The 14,474-nt window shown below is 40.2% G+C and overlaps 1 protein-coding gene across 1 annotated transcript; it reads left to right on the top strand.

Moving 5' to 3' along the window:
* Nucleotides 1-2,124: 2,124 nt before the first annotated feature.
* RPL30 (ribosomal protein L30) lies at nt 2,125-5,397 on the top strand. Its single transcript, XM_081214273.1, has 5 exons — nt 2,125-2,210; nt 2,316-2,367; nt 2,628-2,773; nt 4,432-4,562; nt 5,298-5,397. The coding sequence occupies exons 2-5, from the start codon at nt 2,347-2,349 to the stop codon at nt 5,345-5,347; spliced, it is 348 nt and encodes a 115-aa protein (XP_081070399.1). The 5' UTR covers nt 2,125-2,210; nt 2,316-2,346; the 3' UTR covers nt 5,348-5,397.
* The last annotated feature ends 9,077 nt before the right edge of the window (nt 5,398-14,474 follow it).

The following is a 14,474-nucleotide window of genomic DNA, read 5'->3' as shown; positions in this document are numbered from 1 at the left end:
GTTAGACAATTTGACCAAAGTCCTGCAGGTATTAAATAGAAAAACCAAGAACCTAAATATATCTCCAAAAAAGATATGGCAAAAATCAGTTAAGATTCCCTAGGAAGAATTCTCAAACATTTTGTGGTCATGATTCATATGTATGAATGCATGGATGAATGAGTACTTTGGGCTTCCCTGGCTTCCAGTACAAAACCATGGTAAGGTCCCTGTGAGAAAGCACCTAAGGCCTTTCTTTAAAATATAGTGAGGACATTAAGAGAACAACAACAACAACAACAACAACAATATATATATATGTGTATATATATATATATATATATATATATATATATATATATATATATATATATATATATAGTGAGAACATATATTAAGGACCAGAAATTTGGTATTATAAAATGAAAAGCACCAAGGAAAGTCACCTCAAGTGCTTTAATCATATACTTTCTAAAATGCGGGTAATATTTGGCCTGATTACTTTGAGGGAAAGTAGATATTAAAAAGCTTTCAAAGTATAGAGCTCATTATAAAAGTGTAAGGCATCATTAGTTTGTGTCTCTGTCTAAGCATGTATGCCTTAGAACCAACTAGGCTATTTCATTCCTCTCTACTTCTCAAATTTAAGTATGTATGAGAATTGTGGAGGCTGCTCATTAACCTCAGATTCCCAGGCCCTACATCCAAAGATTTCTTCCACAGACCTGGGTGGGGCCCAGGACTCAGAATTCCAGGTGATTCTGAATCAGGTGATCTGGGAGCTGTACTTTGAGAAGTACTGCTTTAAAATATAATTGATGGGCTTCCCTGGTGGCGCAGTGGTTGGGGGTCCGCCTGCCGATGCAGGGGACACGAGTTCGTGCCCCGCTCCGGGAGGATCCCACGTGCCACGGAGTGGCTGGGCCCGTGGGCCGTGGCCCCTGAGCCTGCGTGTCCGGAGCCTGTGCTCCGCAACGGGAGAGGCCACAGCAGTGAGAGGCCCGCGTACCGCAAAAAAAAAAAAAAAAAAAAAAAAAAAAAAAAGATATAATTGATGTTTCACAAGCTCTATTGAAAACGACCACTTTTTTATTAAAAAGGAGCTCTTTACGTAACAATGCATGCTGTAAAATAATAGTGTAAAATAATTCAAGCAGTACTGAAACATACAAAGTAAAAGTAAATATTCTCTCCTCACCACCTACTCTTATCTCTCATCCAAGATACATTCCGATGATTAGTTTTCCAGACTTGAATTGTCTATGCATATACCAACATATATATTGGTTAAGAATGATGAACATTTGATGTTGTTTCTATTTTTGTTTTGCTATTAAAATTAATTCTGAAATAAATATCCTTATTCTCATGTCTTTGGGCATGAGAATGTAGGATAGATTCCTAAAAGTTGACACACGATGACAGCTTACCTATTGGTCAGATTTTACCTTTTTTTTGCGTGTGTGTGTGTGTGTGTGTGTGTGTGTGTGTGTGGTGAGAGACTTTCTGTGCCTAATATTTTGAATGATTCGTTACTGGATATCTGTATCAAGGTCCAACGTTCACAACAAAAAGATTTTTAATTAGACCTGTTATCACCCCCAGTAAAAATTCGGCTTACAAGTTCCCACTAACACGGCCACAAAAGAGATGAGTTTAGGGGAGCCAGATGGGGGCGCCACCGTTCTCTGACAACTTGTACAGGCAACTTGGGTGAGTGCAGGGGAGTGCACGGAGCTGCTTCAGCCCCGGCGGAACCGACAGCAGAGGGTAGACCCGGGAGCTGCGGCACACCCCGGTCCTCCCCAAGTCTCCTCAAGAGCCCCGACTTGGGGCAGAGATGCACTCAGCGGCGCTAAGACCGAGGTCCAGCCGCCGCCGCCGCCGCCGCGTCTTCTCACCGCCCCTCCCGCCACACTCTCAGTCGGTTTCTCCAACTCGCGTCCGGTTCCACTTTCCTCAGTTCCTCAGTCCTCAGCTATGAGCAGCGGAACAACACAGACGGCGAGGTTTACGGCCCGCAGCCGGCAGGTGGGCCGCACCAGTCAGCTGCCAAACCAATTCGAAGCCCCTAGAGATACCCACATCAGCCCTTCTCCTCTTGCCCCGCCCCTTCCGCTTGTGATTTGCTTCAGCTTCCGGTCGCGGGGTCTCAGCCCCGACGTGAAGAGCTTGGCATTGTGGGATTTTCTTCCTTTCTCGCTCTCCGGCCATCTTGGCGGCTGCAGTAGGTGAGTAGGCTCTTCCGTACCGAGGTTTAGGCCACACGGGGAGTCCAGGGAGTTGCCCTTTGGAGCTTCGGATCCTAAACTTCTGTCTTGTCCTCTGTGTTCTAGGCTGGGGGCGTCCCGCGCCTAAGGCAGGAAGATGGTGGCCGCAAAGAAGACGGTGAGTGTAGCAGGCCAGGGCCGGAAGCCTGTTCACGTGGGGAGATAAGTCTCGGCCGGGGCGGGCGGGTCCGAGCACAGTGGGTGCACAGCGTGCCCGCTGGCCTTGTAAGGGTCCAACATGAACCCGAAGGACTCTCTCAGGGATTTGGGACCCTCTGCGGAGGTTTTATTAAGGGGTTCAGCTTCCAGGAAGCTGGATCCAGTTTTGAGTGGTTACAAACAAGGCCTTCAAGTCCGTGTTATATGTTTGCTTTGTAGAAAAAGTCACTGGAGTCGATCAACTCTAGGCTCCAACTGGTTATGAAAAGTGGAAAGTACGTGCTGGGGTACAAGCAGACTCTGAAAATGATCCGACACGGCAAAGCGAAACTGGTCATCCTCGCCAACAACTGCCCAGCCTTGAGGTAATTGAAAGAACCTGAGTACGTTTGTCGCCCACTGCAAATTGGTCGTGAGCGAATATCCAGAAATGTGAACTTGCAATCTGGGTAGCACAAACTGGGTATCATGTAAAATTTTGTGTTACAGAGGGACACCTGGAGAATAATTTAACGGTTGTTGATTTTTGGCTTTTGATTTTTCTCCCCCTCGTCATATTCTCTCCTCGTATGAGGTTCTCTTTGGGAGAAATGCGTGGCAGAAGGGGTAAAAACCAGAGAACGTCCAAGTTTGAGGGCAGCGCAGAAACATAACTTGTTTGTCCATGTGTCCTGCCTTTTGGGTCATTTTTTTTTTTTTTTAATTTTAAGATGCTTTAAAAGAGCTTCATTTTATGGACTTGTTGTAGTGTAGAAAAGCTAAGATCAGAGAAGTTCAGGCTGGCCTGTGGAGCTGCAGGTTCCCAGTTCACCCAGTTTTTGCTTGCCTCACTGTTTTGAAACTGAATTTAGTGGGTATTGTAAATAAGTTAAAGAAACTTGGACCATGCAGAATATAAGCCCTGTTTTCAGTCCCTTTCCCTTGTTGATTTTCTATGGTAATACATAACCTCACAGCATTTCATATAGTGTCTGTAGGTAATTGGCAAAGCCTGGAGAGACCTCTTCCATCCCATCCCCTCCCAAATCTCTGGTCTTATTCCAAACCTTTCATGCTTACCTTCTATAGCAGTGCTTTTCAAACAGTATGCACACAGTCACGAATGATCTGGTTTAAATGCAATTTCTGATTTAATGGATCTGGATAGGGGCCTGAGATTATGTATTTTTAACAAGCACCTTTTGGCACTACTTGTCTGCGGATGCACACTTTGAGTAGTGGCAACAGTTTGTTTTTTGTTTTTTTTAATGAATTGAAGGTTTGTTGCAACCCTGCATTGAATAAGTCTGTAGGTTCCAGTTTTTCAACAGCATTTGCTCACTTCATGTCTATGTCACATTTTGGTAATTCTCGAGATATTTCAGACTTTTCTCTATTACTTGTTATGGTGATCTGTGATCTTTGATGCTGCGACTCCCAGAAGGTTCAGATGATGGGTAGCTTTTTAATTAATTTATTTATTTTTGCAATAAAGTATTTTTTAATTAATGTATGTACGTTGGTTTTTTTAGACACAGTGTTGTTTCACACCTAATAGGCTACAGTATAGGGTAAACACAACTTCTATATACACTGGGAAACCAAAAAATTCCTGGGACTAGCTTTATTGCAATATTTGATTTACTGCAGTGGTCTGGAATGAATATGCAGTAACTGAAGTATACCTGTAATATCACTCTCCATCCAGGTTTCAGAGCACCAGAGGGTGATAGAAATGGCTTAGAAGTTGTCATGGGAATTATATAATGTAAAGTGTCTGGCGATAGTAAATGCTAAGTAAATGATAATTTTATTTTGTATGCTACTCTTTTCCACAAGCACGGGTGTTTACTGGTTGTCCCATCCCTTGTAAGGGATCCAAGGAAGGATGGTTTGTATTGAATAATGGATATGTTAATGTTTTTAAAAGTAATAACTGGCTTACTGTTTGAAGGCCTTACCAACATTAGAACTAATGAGAGAAGTAACATTTAATCTGTGTCACTTGGTATGGTATTTATTTACCTTCTTTTCGTTCCCAAAGGAAATCTGAAATAGAGTATTATGCCATGTTGGCCAAAACTGGTGTCCATCACTACAGTGGCAATAATATTGAATTGGGCACAGCGTGTGGAAAATACTACAGAGTATGCACACTTGCTATCATTGATCCAGGTATGCTTTTTAAATCATAAAGTAATTCTTTTCCTTTATGATGAAATACAAGTATTTCTTGCTATACAAATGTCTTTGGTTTCTAAGTTCAGATGTTGAGGATTTGGATATAGCAAGGGATATCCTGTAATTTTATTTTACAGAAAATTGATAATGAATGTCAGTACAGAATTACCTTTTTATAAATGAAATCCTCTTTACTTTGAGATCATGAGTTTCATTTCATGCAGCACCTAAGAAATGATGACTTTAGGGCCTTGGTAAAAGGTGAGATTATAAAGGGACAGAATAATCAGGTGAAACGGTAGAAAAAAGGAATGTTTACTGGCTGCCTGAGAACAGATGGATAAAATTAAGTTGAGAAAAAGAAGGGCCTACAGAAACATGTCATGTTTTGAACTTATGAATTTTTAATTCATAAAATACTGCGAATATTCTCGCTGTTCTGATTTTGTAATGATCAGGGCAGGCTAAACATTCGCTATATTAAGACCATGCATGTGTCCCCAGACCTAGTTCTTTTCCTAGGGCTGGTTTTATAAATGCTGGTGATAAACCAAGTCTGATTTACATGATGAATCTTATATGGGAAATATCTGTGACTCTAGGTATCCGATCAACCTTGAGAAATGGTAGCACAGCTAGTGTAATAACTTTTGAAGATAACAATTGCTAATTTGATGATTACCTGTTGACATTAAATGAATTGTAAAATTATTGTGTTTTATTTTCCAGGTGATTCTGATATCATTAGAAGCATGCCAGAACAGACTGGTGAAAAGTAAATCATGCACAATTTTTCTTTAATAAAACTGGCCAGAGCTTGTTTTAAAAATACTGTATTCATTTCAGTCATTTTAAAAAATTTCTTTTTGTTTTCAGTATACCTTCCTGAAGCTAGGATTAGAGAGGATGGGGCAGCTAGATATATTGGCAACACTTCCCCGACACCCCAGTTTCTTTCCCTGTTTTTGTAAAGGGAGCACACTGAGTTCCTTTCCTGTACTAGATTTTTAAGAGACTTAATTTTCATCATTTTCAGTCTTAGGATATTGTTATTTTATATTTGAGTATGTCAGAGGCAGCAAGGTTCCATACCCAGAATCTAACCAGAATTGCAATTTACAGTCCAGCTTAAATCCACCAAATCTGAGTAGCAAAGAGGATTAAGTGAAGTATGTTCCTTCCACCCCAAAATTTTCACAGGCTGAGAAAAGTTCTGTTGAACTTTATGAAGCAAGGTCTTACCGAAGGATGTGCAGTGGTTAGGGTAGAAGAAATGTACTTGGACAACTTAAGAATATTCCTAGATCTTCAATAGTGTTAATTCCACAGTTTTGCAAAGTGTTTTATATAATTATAGTCCTAAAAGATATACTGTGAGGTAGGTTTGGTGATCAGATTTTGGGGAAACTGCATACTACATCTCCCAAGTATGTCCTATGTAAACCTTTTCCCACATTTAATAATATCCTTTGAAACATTCAAAGGAGTTAACTTGGGGGAAGAATGTTGACTTAGATGTACAGAGCTGAATATTGCTGGTAGGGTATACCCTGCACAATTTGTGTTGGGTTCTAAGGTTGTAGAAGTGTCAGAAATGTCTTTTGGTCTTCAGAATCAATCAACTTGGGTAGGCAGTTTTTGGTGGTAGGGGAATGATCCATAGGAGATGTGGATGCCTTCAATACACTATCCAGGAAGTATTTACTGAACTTGGAGTCAGAAGGCTACCTCTTAATAGTTATGTAACAGCCATGGGTGGGTCAAATTCCTACTTTCACAGGTGAGGGAATTGGTTTCTTTCAAGCTAGATGTTGCATGATTTTAGTTTATATCTGAAGTTAATCTAAGGTTGTGGGTATAATTTGGAGAGTGGCCATTATTAACTGGAGTTTTCTTACCAGTTCATTTACTCAAGTTTTCTCGATTAGGGAGTACTACTGACATTTTTCGATGGGACAGTTCTTTGTTGTGGAGGATTGTGGATACTGCTTGCTATTTCTCATTCCTGGTTTTCCTTCCATGTTATTGTAACAACAGCCCCAAGCATCACCACGTTTTCACAGCATCTCTTGGTTAAGAGCCACAGTTATAAAATCTTTATCTCTGATAAGAATTTTTTGGTCAGACTACTGCTGATTTCTCATGCTGTTAGTCTATTTCCGTGGTCGTTCAAATGTTTGTCTTTTGGTTAAGGAAGTTTGTGTGGTTATTACTTGGTCAATTTCTTCTTTCAAATTGACCTTTCATGCTATTTGGTTTTGTATTTTTTGTTGTTGTTTTGGCTGCGTTGGGTCTTCATTGCTGTGCACGGGCTTTCTCTGGTGCGGTGAGCGGGGGCTACTCTTCGTTGCAGTGTGCGGGCTTCTCATTGTGGTGGCTTCTCGTTGCAGAACATGGGCTCCAGGCGCGGGCTTTAGTAGTTGTGGTGCACGGGCTTAGTTACTCTGTGGCATGTGGGATCTTCCCAGACCAGGGCTCAAACCTGTGACCCCTGTATTGGTAGGCGGATTCTTAACCACTGTGCCACCAGGGAAGCCCCTTTGGGTTATTTTTGGATTATTTTCCCCCTCAAGGTTGACTAGTTCCAATTAATTTCTTAAGGTTTGGGTGGTACCTGAAGAATACAGTATTGTGACTACCAGTGTACCATTTCTTTGTAAAGGTTCTGTTGCATGACTTTGGCTGTAGGCATTTTGGAATTATGGATTTTAGAAAAATAATTTATGATTTCTAGGACCTTCTAGGTAGTGTTAATATGCTGTAAGACCATTTGGATTTTACCTTTTTATATGTGCCTTTTATGCACTCATTGTTTCAGCAGAAAGTTTAAAGTTCAGAGGAAAGGAGTTTAGAACTAGTAGATGGGAAACATACCTCATTCATTCTGGCCTAGGGCAACTGTGATGAAGTGCCATTAAAGTGCTGCCAGAATTGGAGAAAATAAGGTCTAAGGTGGCATTTTAAAATACATCTTTCTGATTATAATGAAAGTACAGTAAGTCCCCTGCATATGAACGAGTTTCGTTCCGAGTGCGTGTTCCTAAGTCCAATTTATTTGTAAGTCTGGCAAAGTTAGCCTAGGTACCCAACTAACACAATCGGCTATATAGTACTGTACTGTAATAGGTTTATAATACTTTTCACACAATAAAAAAAATATTTTTAATCTTACAGTATGTTGGAAAGTACAATAGTACAGTAAGTACAACAGCTGGCATACAGGGCAGGTTCACATCTTTGAAAGTTCACAACTTGAAGGTTCATATGTAGGGGACTTACAGTAATGTATTTGGCCAGGAAGCTCTAATATGCAAGGATTGCAGGAAATTCCAATCAATTGGACTTAATCCATACTTAATGCTGAACTACCTGTTTTTAGGCCTAGAAATAGGAAGGTCCCAAAGGAGAGTTTGTATATTGTGGAGTACGTTAATTGCAATCAATATGATATGGAAGCAGGAGCAAAAGGTATATAGAGAAGAAAGAAAACTTTAGGCTGGTGGCAAATGCAGTTAGTTGGGCCTTCTAGACGACGATCATCTAGTTCACAGAAAATAGTTCTCTTTGATTTCTTGCAGCTCTTACTTCCAGCTAACCCTTAGACTTGCGCTCCCTCTGCTTTCAGTGGCATCTTGTTTCTTTCCCTCTTCCCTCTTGTTGATAGTAGGTCTTGAACATCTTGTACATTTACTATTTATTATGTTTACTACCTCCTACCTATTTGCCTCAAAAGATAATGTAGGAGTGGGAGTCTGCCAAAGTACTTTCCTCAGGTATGATAAGCAAAGAATCCATCCATTTAACATACAGTTAAAAGTATCCTTGTGTGCAGTACTCTTGGCTACTGAAGAGTAAAAACATATCTAACGTAACTTGTAAGTACTGTACGTGTTAACCCATTCAATCCTTATGACAATCCAATGAGGTAGTACTATTTTATTTTTTTATTGAACTATAGTTGATTTACAATGTTGTGTTAATTTCTACTGTATAGCAAAGTGATTCCGTTAAACATATACATCTTTTTTATATTCTTTTCCATTACAGTTTATCACAGGATATTGAATATAGTTCCCTGTGCTATACAGTAGGTCCTTGTTGTTTATCCATCCTATATATAATAGTTTGCATCTGCTAACCTCACCCTCTCACTCCATCCCTCCCCCATCCCACCCTCCCTTGGCAACCACAAGTCTGTTCTCTGTGAGTCTGTTTCTGTTTCATAGATAAGTTCATTTGTGTCACAGTTAAGATTCCACATTTAAATGATAACATGGTATTTGTCTTTCTCTTTCTGACTTCACTTAGTATGATAAGCTCTAGGTCCATCCATGTTGCTGCAAATGGCATTTCATTTTTTGTGGCTGAGTAGTATTCCATTGTATATATGTACCACATCTTTATCCATTCATCTGTTGATGGACACTTAGGTTGTTTCCATGTCTTGGCTATTGTAAATAGTGCTGCTATGAACATAGGAGTACATGTATCTCTTTGAATTATTATTATTATTTTGGCCGCGATGGGTCGTTGCTGCGCGCAGGCTTTCTCTAGTTGCGGCAAGCGGGGCCTACTCTGCATTGTGGTGCGCGGGCTTCTCATTGCAGTGGCTTCTCTTGTGGAGCACAGGCTCTAGGTGCATAGGCTTCAGTAGTTGTGGCTCACGGGCTCTAGAGCACAGGCTCAGTAGTTGTGGCGCACAGGCATAGTTGCTCTATGGCATGTGGGATCTTGCCAGGCCAGAGCTCAAACCTGTGTCCCCTGCATTGGCAGGCAGACTCTTAACCACTGTGCCACCAGGGAAGTCCTGAATTATAGTTTTGTTTGAATATATGCCCAGGAGTGGGATTGCTGGATCATATGGCAACCCTTTTTTAGTTTTTTTCAGGAACATCCATACTGATCTCCATAGTGGCTACACCAATTTACATTCCCACCAACAGTGTAGGAGGGTTCCCTTTTCTCCACACCCTCTCCAGCATTTGTTATTGTTATTTGTAGACTTTTTAATTGTGGCCATTCCGACTGTTGTGAGGTGGTAGGTACTTCATTGTAATTTTCATTTGCATGTCTATAACAGCAGTGTTGAGCAGCTCTTATGTGCCTGTTGGCCGTCTGTATGTCTGGAGAAATGTCTATTTTGGTCTTCCTCCCATTTTTTGATTGGGTTTTTTTGATATTGAGTTGTATGAGCTGTTTGTGTATTTTGGAAATTAAGCCCTTGTCAGTCATATCATTTGCAAATATTTTCCCCCAGTTCATGGATTGTCTGTTTTGTTTATGGTTTCCTTTGTTTGTGCAAAAGCTTATAAGTTTGATTAGTTCTCATTTATTTTTGCTTTTATTTCTATTGCCTGGGGAGACTGACCATTGGTACAGTTTATGTCAGAGAATATTTTGCCTAAGTTCTCTTCTAGAACTTAGGCAAAATATTATGGTGTCATGTCTTACATTTAAGTCTTTAAGCCATTTTGAGTTTATTGTAGTGTATGGTGTGAGGGTGCGTTCTAACTTCATTGATTTACATGTGGCTGTCCAACATTCCCAGCACCACTTGCTGAAGAAACTCTTTTCCCCACTGTATATTCTTGCCTCCTTTGTCGAAGACTAATTGACCATAGGTTTGTGTGTTTATTTCTGGGCTCTCTATGCTGTTCCGTTGATCCATATGTCTGTTTTTGTGCCGATACCATGCCATTTTGATTACTGTAGCTTTGTAGTATTGTCTGAAGTCTGGGAGGGTTATGCCTCCTGCTTTGTTCTTTTTCCTTAGGATTGCTTTGGCAATTCTGGGTCTTTTGTGGTTCCATATAAATTTTAGGATTACTTGTTCTAGTTCTGTGAAAAATGTCATGGCTAATTTGATAGGGATCACATTAAATCTGTAGAGTGTGTTGGGTAGTATGGCCATTTTAACAATATTAATTCTTCGAATCCAAGAACATGGGATATCTTTCCATTTCTTTGAATCATCTTCAGTTTCTTTTATTAATGTTTTATAGTTCTCAGCATGTAAGTCTTTTCACCTCCTTGGTTAGGTTTATTCCTGAGTATTTTATTTTTTTGGATGTGATTTTAGAAGGAACTGTTTTTTTTACTTTCCGTTTCTGATTTTTCATTGTTAGTGTAAAGAAATGCAACCAATTTCTGTATGTTTACTGTATCCTGCTACTTTGCTGAATTCGTTTATCAGTTCTAGAAGTTTTGTGTGGAGTTTTTAGGGTTTTCTATATATGGTATCATGTCATCTGCATATAATGGCAATTTTACCTGTTCCCTTCCAATTGGAATACCTTTATTTCTTTTGTTTGATTGCTGTGGCTAGGACTTCCCATACTGTGTTGGGTAGAAGTGGTGAGAGTGGGCATCCTTGTCATGTTCTACATTTTAGCAGGAAGGCTTTAGCTTGTCACCATTGAATATTATATTGGCTATGAGTTTGTCATAAATAGCTTATTATGTTGTGACATATTCCCTCTATATCTCTTGGTAAGAGTTTTTATCATGAATGGATGTTGAATTTTATCAAATGGTTTTTCTGTATCCATTGAGATGATCATGGGTTTTTTGTCGTCTTTCGTTGATGTGGTGTATCACATTGATTGATTTGTGTATGTTGAACCATACTTGTGACCCTGAGATGAATCCAACTTGGTCCTTGCTTATGTGATGTCAGATTCAGTTTGCTAATGTTTTGTTGAGAATTTTTACATCTATATTCATCAAAGATACTGGCCTGTAATTTTCTTGTTTGGCAGTGTTTTTGTCTGATTTTGGTGTCAGGGTTATGGTGGGTTCGTAGAATGTCTTTGGGAGTGTTCCCTCCTGTTCAGTCTTTTGGAAGAAGAGTTCAAGAAGGATTGGTATACGTTCTTTGTATGTTTGGTGGAATTCACCTGTGAAGCTATCTGGTCCTGGACTTTTGTCTGTAAGGAGTTTTTTTTAAAAAAAAACAGGTTCTATTTCATGTCTAGTGATCAGTCTGTTCAGTTTCTTTCTTTTTTTTAAAATTAATTTTTGGTTGCATTGGGTCTTCATTGCTGTGTGCAGGCTTTCTGTAGTTGCAGTGAGTGATGGCTACTCTTCGTTGCGGTGCCTGGGCTTCTCATTGCAGAGCACAGGCTCTAGGTGCATGGACTTCAGTAGCTGTGGCTTATGGGCTCCAGAGCGCAGGCTCATTAGTTGTGGCGCACGGCCTTAGTTGCTCTGTGGCACGTGGGCTCTTCTCAGACCAGGGCTTCGAACCCGTGTCCCGCGCATTAGCAGGCAGATTCTTAACCACTGCGCCACCAGGGAAGTTTCTTCTCAATTCAGTTATGGTGGGCTGTATGTTTCCAGAAACTTGTTTGTTTCTTCCAGGTTGTCATATTTGTTGGCATATAATTCTTCATAGTATTCTCTCAGAGTCTTTTGTATTTCGGCTGCATCGGTTGCTATTTCTCTTTTTTCGTTGCATATTTTGTTTATTTGGGTCCTTTTTCTTCTTGGTGAGCTTGGCCAGAGGTTTGTCAATTTTTGTTTACCCTTTCAAAAAACTAGCTCTTGTTTTTATTTTATTTTTTTCTATTTTTAAAACATCCTTTATTGATCACCTCTATGATCTTTATTATTTCCTTCCTTCTGTCATCTGTAGGTTTTGTTTGGTCTTTTTCTAATTCTTTTAGGTGGTAGGTTAGGTGGTTTGAGATTTTTCTTGTTTTTTAAGGAAGGCCTGTATCACTATGAACTTCCCTCTAAGAACTGCTTTTGCTGCATTCCATACATTTTGTATGGTTGTGCTTTCATTGTCGTTTGTCTCAAGGTATTTTTAAATTTCCTCTTTGATTTCATTGTTGACGCATTGGTTCTTTAGTAGCGTGTTTAGTCTCCATGTAATCATTTTTTTCTCATTTCTATTTCTGTGGTTGATTTCCAGTTTCATGCCCTTGTGGTCAGAAAAGATACTCAAATAATTTCTATACTCTTAAATTTGTTGAGGCTCATTTTGTGCCCTAGTATGTGGTTAATCCTAGAGAATGTTCCAAGTGTCTTGAAAAGAATGTATATTCTGGTTTTCTTGGATATAATGTCCTGAAAATATCAATTAAGTCTAAACGTTCTATTGTATCATTTAGGATCTCTGTTGACTTACTGATTTTCTGTCTAGAAGATCTGTCCATTGATGTGATTGGGTGTTAAAAGTCTCCTACTATTATTGTATTCCTTTCAGTTTCTCCCTTTATGTCTGTTAGTATTTGTTGTATGTATTTGGGTGCTCCTATGTTGGGTGCATATATGTTGACAAGTGTAATATCCTCTTCTTGTGTTGATCCTTTTATCATTATATGGTGTCTTTCTTTATGGTCTTTGTTTTAAAGTCTATTTTGTCTGATATGAGCATTGTGATCCCCCACTTTTAGTCATTTCCATTTGAGTGAAATATCTTTTTGCATCTCCTCACTTTAAGTCTGTGTCCTAAAGTGGGTCTCTTATAGGCAGCATATTGTGGGCTCTTGTTTTTTTTTTATCCAGTCTGCCACTCTGTGTCTTTTGATTGGAGCACTTAGTCCATTGACATTTAAGGTAATTATTGATAGGTATGTATTTATGGCCACTTTAAACCCTGTTTCCCAGTTGATTCTCTATTCTTTGTTTCTTTTTGTTTTTCCTTTTGTGGTTTGATGAGTTCCTTTTATATTGTGCTTTTGTTCTCTTTTAAAAAATTTTTTTTTATTTTCAGCTGCGTTGGGTCTCTGTTGCTGCGCGCTAGCTTTCTCTAGTTGCAGCGAGCAGGGACTACTCTTTGTTGCGGGGCATGGGCTTCTCACTGTGGTGGCTTCTCCTGTTGCGGAGCACGGGATCTAGGAGCATGGACTTCAGTAGTTGTGGCACGTGGGCTCTAGAGCGCAGGCTCAGTAGTTGTGGTGCACGGGCTTAGTTGCTCCACGGCATGTGGGATCTTCCCAGACCAGGGCTCGAACCTGTGTCCTCTGCATTGGCAGGTGGATTCTTAACCACTGTGCCACCAGGGAAGCCCTGTTCTTTTCTTTTTGGTTTTTGTGAGTCTATGTTTTTGATTTGTGGTTATCCTGTTTTTCAAGTATGTTAACCCCTTCCTTTACGTGCTTTAGACAATATTCATATATGCTCAAACACATTTTTAAAAAACCCTACATTTTCTTACTCTCCTCCACATTTCATGATTTTGAGGTCTTCTTTTACATCTTCATGTTTATCCTTTTGCTGTTCATTGTGGTTATCACTGCTTTGACAAAATTTTTCTTTTAATCTGTATACTGGCTTATTTTCTCTTTCCTATAGCTTCTTGCTTCTTTTCTATTTAGAGAAGACCTTTCAGTATTTCTTTTAGGATAGTGTTTTTTTTTTTTTTTTTTTTTGACGGTACATGGGCCCCTCACTGCTGTGGCCTTTCCCATTGCGGCGCGCAGGCTCAGCGGCCATGGCTCATGGGCCCAGCCGCTCCGCGGCACGTGGGATCTTCCCGGACCGGGGCACGAACCCCTGTCCCCTGCATCAGCAGGCAGACTCTCAACCACTGCGCCACCAGGGAAGCCCAGTGTTTTTTTTTTTTAAGCATTAAAAAAAAATATTTATTTATTCGGCTGCACCAGGTCTTGGTTGCAGCATGCGAACTCTTCATTGCGGCATATGGGATCTAGTTCCCTGACCAAAGGATCCAACCCGGCCCCCTGCATTGGGAGCGTGTAGTCTTAGCCAGTGGACCACCAGGGAAGTCCCGAGGATAGGTTTAGTATTGCTGTATTCTTTTAGTTTTTGCCTGTCAGAGAAATTCTTTTTTTTTTTTTTTTGCGGTATGTGGGCCTCACGCTGTTGTGGCCTCTCCCGTTGCGGAGCACAGGCTCCGGACGCGCAGGCTCAACGGCCATGGCTCACGGACCCAGCCGC

Source organism: Mesoplodon bidens (genome assembly GCF_964165515.1).
Source record: "Mesoplodon bidens genome assembly, chromosome: 16".
In the NCBI taxonomy this organism is placed as follows: domain Eukaryota; kingdom Metazoa; phylum Chordata; class Mammalia; order Artiodactyla; family Ziphiidae; genus Mesoplodon; species Mesoplodon bidens.
The sequence above is the reverse complement of the archived record's forward strand: the minus strand, read 5'-3'. Positions and strand labels throughout refer to the sequence as shown.

What these genes read in the sequence shown, in the direction of transcription:
- RPL30 (XM_081214273.1), top strand. Translation starts at nt 2,347, where the DNA reads ATGGTGGCCGCAAAGAAGACG. An exon ending in TGGTGGCCGCAAAGAAGACG is followed by an intron (nt 2,368 to 2,627) that starts GTGAGTGTAGCA and finishes TTTGCTTTGTAG; the next exon opens with AAAAAGTCACTGGAGTCGAT. An exon ending in AACAACTGCCCAGCCTTGAG is followed by an intron (nt 2,774 to 4,431) that starts GTAATTGAAAGA and finishes TCGTTCCCAAAG; the next exon opens with GAAATCTGAAATAGAGTATT.